This window comes from Neopsephotus bourkii, unplaced genomic scaffold, assembly GCF_033783945.1.
Source record: "Neopsephotus bourkii isolate Nb327-2 ecotype Australia unplaced genomic scaffold, CSIRO-AGI_Nbou_v1 NB_1036, whole genome shotgun sequence".
Classification (NCBI taxonomy): Eukaryota; Metazoa; Chordata; class Aves; order Psittaciformes; family Psittacidae; genus Neopsephotus; species Neopsephotus bourkii.
The window spans coordinates 688,879-698,388 of record NW_026901525.1 but is presented as its reverse complement, the minus strand read 5'-3'; the positions used below and the strand labels follow the sequence as shown (position 1 = coordinate 698,388).

Sequence of the window (9,510 nt, the reverse complement as noted above, 5' to 3'; positions counted from 1 at the left end):
AAGTCCACGTTTTTCCAAAAAGATGGTGATTTTGGGTGGCCTCGATACTTGCCGTTTCCAACTCATTATACCATGAAGAGGGTCAGTCCTGGCATTCCCCAACAGCGAGGGCCCTTTGTGTAGTCCCCAAAAACCCCAAAGCCATCAAATCCATGAGTTCAAACTCTCCCCTTCAAGCAGGTTGGAGAAAGTGGCTCTTAGAGCCAGGTTGGCACCAGCCTTCTTCAGATGTGGGGTCCCCTCTTCACGACATCCTCATCCTCCACATCCAGGATGGACTCAAGAAATGGGTACACACACACTCAAACACACAGGCACACCATTTACCTTTCAGCATCACCATCCAAGGCATCCAACAGGACCATCTTTCCCAAACTAAAAGAACCAAAACGTTGACCATTTTGAGGCTGACATCTCTAAAATGGGGATTTCAGAGCTGGCCTGTACACACAGGGGCTCTGCTCCTTACCCTGATGTAAAACCAGGTCAGCGTTTTGGGTTGCAGTCTCTGTTGGGCACCCCAAGGGAGTGTAGCCCAAACCTCACATCTTCACAACCACAAAGTCCCATCCAGCCATTATAAGCAGTGCAATGAAAATTTACAGGGATTTCATTTCATATATATATATAACTGTGTATGTATGTGAGTATATATATATATATATCTAAAATATGTGTTTGGCCTCTCAAATTCCTAACATAAAGAAGCACTGCTGTCTTGTAGACTCCATCAGGGTCATAAATCCCTATCTCCACTAACACCCTGAGGGGACAAAGTGTCACTGTGTCTGTGCAGGTTAATTCATGATGCAAAGGAGTCAAAACAACTGATTCTTCTCCATTCTCCTGTTTAAATTGCTCTAAGAGCAAAGCCAATGTCTCCATGGGACACCACTGAGATCACAACCATCATGAAAACAAAGCTCCTTGACTGCATCACAAACAGTGCTTCAGCTAATTAAAAAGCCAACTCATTGAAATAGCTAATTGACTTTTCTGTGCAGAGAGCTTGCTCCAAGAAAATCTAGCCTTTCTAGAAGGCACGGTTGGGCTTTGGATCAGGCCCTGCTGCTCTGCACCTTAGGTAGCCTCAGGGGGGGAAACCACTGCACTTGGGTGGTGATGGTTTCCAGGATCTATTGCTCTCAGGCTCCTGGGTGCCCTGTGGGTTGTACTGGAATTTAAGCAACAACAAAAGAAACACAAACCATCAGTCCTGGGTCTTGTAAATGATATGTAGCAGCCAACCTGCTCTGGGGTGGACTGGTGGGAAGCCATTGCTTGGCCTCACCTTCCTCATCTTCTGGGTGCAAGTGGTGTGATGGGGACCCTTCACAAACCCCAAAGGGGACACGGTATTGCCTTGGCTTTGCATTTGTTATGCTGTGTCTTACATCTTGTAGGGCTTTCTTATCCCCTCTGGGGTAACAGGGGAGAGGATTCAGCTTCTCCATTTCCAACTCCTCTCCCTGCCAGCTCCCCACCAAGCAACGTCCCGCTCTGTTGTAAAACCAGTGCTGTCGGTCGTACTGCGCAAGCTGAGTTTTATTGGTCACAGTGAAAACCCAGCGAAAGCAAGGTCCCTTCTCCACCAAACCCCTCAGCAGCCGGCGACACGCGACTTCTATAGATTTAAGGTCTCTGGCTGTGCACAGCGATGCAGTGAAGCGAGGTGGTGGCAGGAGGAGAGCAGCAGGAGATACCCCAATGCAGCTTCTTGCTGCTCCACAAACTCTCCAAAGAGTTGATCTAAAAAGATCATTTCCAGCGTACTGGCCACGTGTGTGTGTGTGGTTTTGCCTTTCCTCACTCCAAGAGCAAACCCTGGGGCATCAGGTATTCCAGCCCCTTGTGCTTGTTTTCAAGGTTCGAAGCGTATTTGAGAGTCGTGTCCTCTCTTCAAACAGAAGCAGGGAGCAAGGAAATTCCTGCAAACCAACCGACCCCATTCAAAAAGAAAAGAAGAATTAAAAACAAGAGAGAGAGAAAGAAACCTCCCTCCTTTCCAAAGGGAAAAATAAAGGAAGATAAATCCAAACCAACCCCCCTGTGCCCCAGGGCTGGTAGAAGGTGTCTGGATCCCAGAGTCCGTTGTGTTGGTGGGAAAAGCCCAGTGACCTCCAGCTGTTGTTGGCAGCCTGAACACACTGTCCCATGCTCATCAGGGTGCTCCCTGGACACGGGTTCCTTGGTGTTGGCTCCATGCCCCATGCCTCCCACTGTGAAAGGCCAGCGGTACTCGGTCTGAACTCAGCGATGCTCTGGGCACTTGGTTTTCCATCCTGCTGAAGATGTGTTTTCTCCTTTAGCTGTTGCAGGTTTTGCTTTTTAAATTCACAGTCTGATCCAAAGAAGAGAGAAAGAAAGAGAGAAAGAGAGAGACTGGATGAAGTAGAGGAGGAGGGAGAGTTTGGAGCGGGGAGGGAGGGAGCGTGAGGCACGCCAGGCTCTCCATCTACGCGTAAAACTCCTCCTGCTTGTCAGGCTTCTGGTACGTCACATTGGCTTGCTTGGGCTCCTCCAGTGTGTAACTGCCCTCATCCTTCTTCTTCATCCGGTAGATGAGCAGCATGACAAGGAAGGCAGCGAAGAGAGCTCCCACCACGCCTCCCACGATCACCGCTGCAACACAGACAAGTAGCACATCCATCAGTGCTGCCCCGGAATGGCTTTCAGAGCAAATAATAGGGAGGGGGGGGATCATTTTGGATTCCAGTTTGGTTTTGTGCTTTGCAACTTTCCTCCTCAAATCTATGGTTAAGAAAACTGAACATTAAAGTGAGGGGCTGGTGCAATGATGTGGCTCAAGGAGCTTCAACAAGCTCCCCAAGTGCAGTGATGCTGAAGGGTGGGTAAGACCCGAAAGTGGATGACTGGCCCAAAGCAGCCCAGGCACAGAGAGAGGTCCCTTGTGCGAGGGTGCAGAAAACACCCCCAAAGAGCTGCTCATTTGGGAGCCTCCCAGCATCTGCCACACTCAGCTGAAGACCACCCGAACAATAGCTGCTTTGCTGTGCCGTTACCTCCAGCTCTCTTTAGCTGGTGATGGGACATTGACCCTGCTGCCCCATCACTAACGTCCCTTGTAGTCAGAGGTGGCCAGTTGGCTTTCAGCCAGTACATTAGCATGTAAAATCACAGAATCATAACATTATTTAGATTGGAAAAGACTTTAAGCTCACCAAGACCAACCATTCCCCAGCACGGCCAAGGCCACCACTGAGGGCCTCGTCTACACGGTGTGTGAACACTTGCCACCTCCTGACTCCATCCTCCTGTCAAGCAGTTGTAGGGAGCAGTGTTTCCACTAATATCCTATGTTTTCCCTGGAAAACCATCTTAGCAAAAGCAAACTGTGCCCAGCTCTGTACTCTCCTTGCAAAGACATGAAGACCCTTGGGAATTTCCCAGAAGAGTGCCTGTTGTGGGCTATCCCACATTTGACACTACCTCAATGTCCTTCCAAAGCTCAGCCCCAATCCTGGGGCACGGCCATCCCAGCTCTCTGCCCCATCCCTAAAGCCCCCAGCTCTTCCCCACAAGCTCTCACCTATCAACACTTCTTTCCTCTCCAGGATGTTCTTCTGGGGGAGCTGAGCGGCCGAGTTGCCAGAGTCTATCGTGTTGTCCATCAGCCCTGGTTCCACGTTCTTGCCCAGCCCTGGTCCCGATGGGGGGGTCACCACAGCCATCACCTCGTTGCCAAGCTCAGGACGAGTCGTCTCTTCCTCCTCCCGGATCTCAAAGTCCCCACTGGGGCCGCTGCTGACCGGGACCTCCAGCTCGTTGTCAAGGGCTGTCGTCACCTCCCCTGGCTCCATCTGGGAGAAAGGACAAGATGGAGCAAGGGGACAAGGACCAAGGAGTGGTTCCTGCCTTCAGCAGCTCTCATGTGTCCAGAGGAAGGACATCACAGTGCTGATGACAGGAGGGAACATGGGGGATAATGCTGGGGTGTCCCTTCCCTGTGTCACTGCCAATGATTACATTGCATCAAGTAACACAACCCCACATCATGATGGTCACCAAAAGGCTGAGGCCCCTGTGGCTGAGCTGGACCGTTCTTATATGTTTCTATCCCAGGTACCCCGAGATTCACAAACTCTCACCTGCTCCCTGTAGCTCCCCCTGAAGAGAGCCCCACACCCCAGACCCTCATTTGGGCTCTCTGAAACATCTCACAGATGCCTCCTTGCTGGGCATGAAGTGATGCAACTCTTTGTGCTACAGCAACATAGCAAGTGTAAAGATTGATGCCATCAGACGAGCCCCAGGGAGGTCCCTTCCTTCTCCTTTTTCTCCCTTCAACCTGCTTCTGTGGTTGCAGCCCTGTGGCACAGGACACAACTGGGAAGATGGGTCCAACTTTAGCCTAAGAGCTCATCTCAGTCTCCCCTCGGGCAGGTTCAAGCCATTCCCCTTGGCCTGTCCCTACAGGCCCTTGTCCCAAGCCCCTCTCCAGCTTTCCTGCAGCCCCTTTAGGCACTGGAGCTGCTCTAAGGTCTCCCCTTCAGGAGCCTTCTCTTCTCCAGGCTGCCTCAGCCCAGCTCTCTCAGCCTGGCTCCAGAGCAGAGCTGCTCCAGCCCAACCGTGACCTATTCATTGCCTCCTGCTCATCCCCATATCTGCAGCTCACTCAGGGCCAAATCCCCCTTCCCATTCCCCCTTGTCCCAGCAGCCTGATCCGCTGCACGTCCAGATGCTGCGCTGGACCACGCTGAGCATCCCTGAGCAAAACCTCCCTGGGATCCCTCCTTCCTGGAGCAAACAGCTCCCTCCACGTCTGCCTCGGGATGTTACAAAGCTCAATGGGCCGAAGCTGGGGCAGGCGAGGAGCCCTCTCCATATCACACTGCCCCTGGCATGAACACACGGCTCAGTGCTTCCCGCAAGCAGGCAGTTTTGTGACAGGGATTAATTGAAGGTCAGCGAGAGCCCCCAGCGCTGTACGTACATCTACATACAGAAAAGAGGGACTGGTTTAGACAGATCACTCCGCCTTTCAGTCAAAGCAGTTTTCAAAGGGCCCCTGGGGGGTTCTGAACGAGAGATGGAGCAGCACATTAAACCCCCTGCTCAGGACACCCAACAGGCTGGAAACGCTCCCTCAAGCTGGAATTGTGAAGCATTTGGGCCTCCCAGTGACAGGCTGTAAGGTGGGAAATGGTGCAATGAACCCAAACACCAAACCCAAAGCACCAAACCCTGGCAAGGCAGAGCTGGTGGCACCAGGAATGCACGGCATACACTGTGTGCCGCCCATCATCTCTTATTCCAGCCTCATCATCATGCTCTGCCTGTACTAACCCCCCCTGCTCTTTAGTCTCCCATCTCCAGCTCTCCAAATCTTCCAATCTGCAGGGATTGGAAGACCCCAACCTGGCTTTGACCTCGCTCTGAGCAACAGGCTAAGGATGGATCAACACCAGAGGCTTCCCATCACCATTGCTTGGCTTCCAACATGGCCCACGAGCCCTTTAGCAGGTGAGAAGGGCTCCTGCCTCCTACCTGGGGGGCTTCTGTGGGTGGCAGCGTGGCAGGACTGGAAGGCAAGGCAGTGCTTTTGTCTGTGGGCTCTGCAGTCCTGGAGCTGGTTGGTTTTGGCAGTGCCCTGGGTTTGGCCGTGCTGGTGGGGACAAGCCGCGTCGTGGCCACCTCTGTTGGGGTGCTGGTTGCGAGGCTGGATGTGGTGGGGGTCTCCAGGGTGGTGGCCCGGGTGGTGGCTGCCTTGGTGACAAAGGGGAGCAGGAACCTCCTGATGGTGGTGGGCTTGGCAGCGGCCACGGTGGTGGTGCTGGTGGTGGTGGTGGTGGCCGCGGTGGTGGTGGTCGTGCTGGTTGTGGTCGTGGTGGTGGTGGTCATGGTGGTAGGGGAGATGCTGGCAGTGGTACTGGTGGTGCTCGCTTTCCAGCTGGGGATCACTGGTGTCTCTGTCACCCTGGGGATGTACAGGATGCTGGTGGTCTGCCCGGGGGTGGTGTCCTCAGCAGGGAAGGGCTCAAAGGGGGTAGCCACGGGCTGCACCATGGTGATGGGCAGCACGGCCACTGTGGTGGGCAGAGCGATGGATGTGTCCGTGGGGAGGCTCACGGCCGTCTCGAGCCCCGACTCCCTCTCGAAATCTGAAACAGGGGGAGAAGAAAGGAGGGTGAAACATTTCCAAGGGCTGGAATGTACCTGGAATGTACCTGGAATGTACCTGGAATGTACCTGGCCTCACCGCCCAGCAATGAGAGCAGGGACTGGTTCCAGGCTCAGCTGAAACCAAGCAAATCTGCAGCATTCCACTATCTGAAAGGGGCTTACAATGGTGCTGAAGAGGGACACTTCATCAGGGACTCTAGCAATAGGACAAGGAGTGATGGGTTTAAGCTTAAACAGGGGAGATTTAGCTTAGAACTAAGGTGGAAGTTCTTCCCTGTGAGGGTGTTGAGGCGCTGGCACAGGGTGTCCAGAGAAGCTGTGGCTGCCCCATTCCTGGCAGTGTTCAAGGCCAGGTTGGACACAGGGGCTTGGGAACATGATCTAGTGTGAGGTGCTCCTGCCCATGGCAGTGGGATGGAGCTGGGTGACCTTTAAGGTCCCTTCCAACCCAATGCAGGCTGTGGTTCTGTGGTTCTGTGATTCTATGACATTCCCATGTGCTGGCCAAAGCCCCTCGCTGGGGTCAATGAAACCTCTATAACCTCTATAACATGTGCCGTTGTGCCAGAGAAGGACTAATCCTGCCCCATAGCACCAGAGACTAAAATGGGAAATGGAATCACCTGAGCCCAGCTTTGGGATGGTTCCCTTCGCTTTTGCCTAGGAAAGGGCAGGAGGTGGATAAGGGCAATCCCTCCCTCACATCCCATGGCAAACCCCTCTCCAGTCCCACCAAGGACCCTTCCCCACAGCTACTTACACCCTGAGCCTGAGCCCGAGTAGATGTCATCCAGTTCATCATCCCCAAAGGGGTCATCGTCCCCGGAGCCCTCCAGGTCCACGGGCCTCTCGTAGTTCTCATTGCGCCAGCGCTGAGCCTGCAGCCGAATGGGGACACATATGAAAGCCATAAAGCCAACCGTATCCTGGGCTGCATCAAAAGGAGCGTGACCAGCAGGTCGAAGGAGGTGATCCTGACCCTTTATTCTGCTCTCGTGAGACCTCACTTGGAGCATTGCGTGCAGTTCTGGTGTCCTCAACATAAAAAGGACACGGAACTGTTGGAACAAGTCCAGAGAAGGGCCATGAGGATGCTCAGGGGCTGGAGCACCTCCTGTATGAAGACCGGCTGAGAAAGTTGGGGCTGTTCAGCCTGGAGAAGAGAAGCTGCGTGGAGACCTCAGAGCAGCTTCCAGTATCTGAAGGGGGCCTATAGGGATGCTGGGGAGGGACTCTTCATTAGGGACTGTAGTGATAGGGCAAGGGGTAATGGGTTAAAACTTAAACAGGGGAAGTTTAGATTGGATATAAGGAAGAAATTCTTTCCTGTAAGGGTGGTGAGGCACTGGAATGGGTTGCCCAGGGAGGTTGTGAATGCTCCATCCCTGGCAGTGTTCAAGGCCAGGTTGGACGAGGCCTTGGGTAATATGGTTTAGAGCGAGGTGTCCCTGCCCATGGCAGGGGGTTGGAACTGGATGATCTTAAGGTCCTTTCCAACCCAAACCATTCTATGTTTCTATGAGCAGATCCAGCCCCACCACTGCTTGCACAGACACCCCCGGACAGCCCTCGAGGGATAACGCCAGGGAAGAGCCAGACCACAGCAGCTGAAACACCCAAATAGGGTGGGTTTGCCCCCAAAACAATTCACTGCTGCAAATCCTGCAGGCAAGATGACCTGTGGGGAGCTCCCATTGATGCCAATGACATTTCCCATGGAAACAAGCCCTCTGGAAAAGGGGAGGAGAAAGTCCAACAACTGCTGTTGGAAACTAATGGGGAAATAATCGGTTTCTCCAGCTCATTATTGTTGGGTTTAGGTGATTTTTGTGTGATTCCTGGCGCAGATGTGACAGTAACACACGCCTCCCAGCTGCTGCGGCTCAGGAAGTCTCCATATGAAACAATATCAGACTTCACATATTCCACTGCTTTACAGTGCTAAAACTTGAAGAGCCCTTGCTAGTAGGGCTCTTAAACATCTTGTTTTGCAGATCAAAGTGTCTCCTGGTTGTGTTGCAAGGAAACAGTTTGACACTTCATTACAAGCCAAACAAGGAGTCTTTGATCTGCAAGATAGCATCAGATGTTCCAAGATGTAAGGAGGCAGGTTAGTGCTTAAATTGGAAATGAAGGGGTTGAAGGGTCCCCATCACCTCTTGGAGCGTTTTACCTCTTGACAAAAGGTTGGGGTTTCTTTGTTTTCATTCCAGATTGGAACAAAAAGCAATCTTGAGGAGTCAGAAGGGCCCATGACATAGAAAATTGGCTCTTAATTCGGGTTGTGTCCCCACATCTCTCCTCCTAGAGCCAGCTCGAAAGGGAGAGAAAACCCTTGGCTGAAGCAAGATGCATTTGGGCTGCAAGACACTTCCCTGTGTCATCCAAGCCCCTCTCCAGGTTTCCTGCACCCCTTTAGGCACTGGAGCTGCTCTAAGGTCTCCCCTTCAGGAGCCTTCTCTTCTCCAGGCGGGGAAGTCTCCAGGCTCCAACCTGCATCATGCGGCTCCCAAACAGGACGCAGATGTTTAGAGCTGGGAGCCTTTCCTCTGCATCAACCCCAAACCTGCCCTGTGTGACCCCATCACCCGGTCCAGGCTGCGGGAGCAGGATCCATGCCCCAGCCCCGCAGGGCTCCATCCCCTGGCGGCGCTGACTGCAGCAGGGAACAACTTCACAGCAATACAACACCTCGCAGGGCCAAACCTGGCTCTGTGGAGACGACTCCCCTGATGTGAGAGACGTCTCTCCCACGCCTGCCCCTCACACGCCAGCCTGCCGCAGAGCAGAGAGATTCCCAGCCAGGTTTTGTCCTAAGTGGATTCCAGAGGATCGGCATCAATCAGTGCTGGTTATACATAGAGCACTGCCAGGGATGGGGCAGCCGCTGCTTCTCTGGGCACCCTGTGCCAGCGCCTCAGCACGTGTTCATGAAGCTGCGGCGTTCCTGCTGCTTAGGAGAGGTGAAATGGGACCTAACGTGGGATGGAAGAGAGTTTCCCTTCTCTTCCTTGTCTGCAAGTCTCTGGATGCTGCTCCTGCGTGCAGGGGGAGGTGGTGATACAAAACAATGGCAAGGAGCAACGGATGCTGGGCAACCCCTTACTCCAGCATCCTCCATCCTACTAAAGAACCACACAGCCAGGACCAGCCATGGGGCACCCCGTGACTGCAGCAAGCACAGCCCCAGCTCATCCAGCTTCACAATGATTTACTGGTAAAGCCTTGAGGCTTCAACAGGCATTCCCAGTGCAGAAGGGGGATGTCTGGGACACGGCTGCCCCCCAAACAAGCTCCCATGCGGTACTGACATAACCCTCCTCCCAGGCAGGCTGCCCCAGCTGCAGCCCCGATGGTATTAGGTCA

The 9,510-nt window shown here is 53.4% G+C and overlaps 1 protein-coding gene across 3 annotated transcripts in view; it reads right to left on the bottom strand.

The window, feature by feature from the left end:
• Positions 1-1,527: 1,527 nt before the first annotated feature.
• Positions 1,528-9,510, bottom strand: part of SDC3 (syndecan 3) — a 34,967-nt gene continuing 26,984 nt past the window's right edge. For 2 of the 3 annotated variants that reach the window (XM_061360625.1, XM_061360624.1), the window contains exons 2-5: positions 6,905-7,022; positions 5,509-6,122; positions 3,551-3,821; positions 1,528-2,622 (exon numbers count right to left, since the gene is read on the bottom strand). In XM_061360625.1, the coding sequence (XP_061216609.1) occupies positions 2,456-2,622; positions 3,551-3,821; positions 5,509-6,122; positions 6,905-7,022 (1,170 nt within the window). In that variant the 3' untranslated portion in view covers positions 1,528-2,455. The remainder of the gene's footprint in view (positions 2,623-3,550; positions 3,822-5,508; positions 6,123-6,904; positions 7,023-9,510) is intronic. The other variant, XM_061360626.1, reaches the window with a different exon arrangement.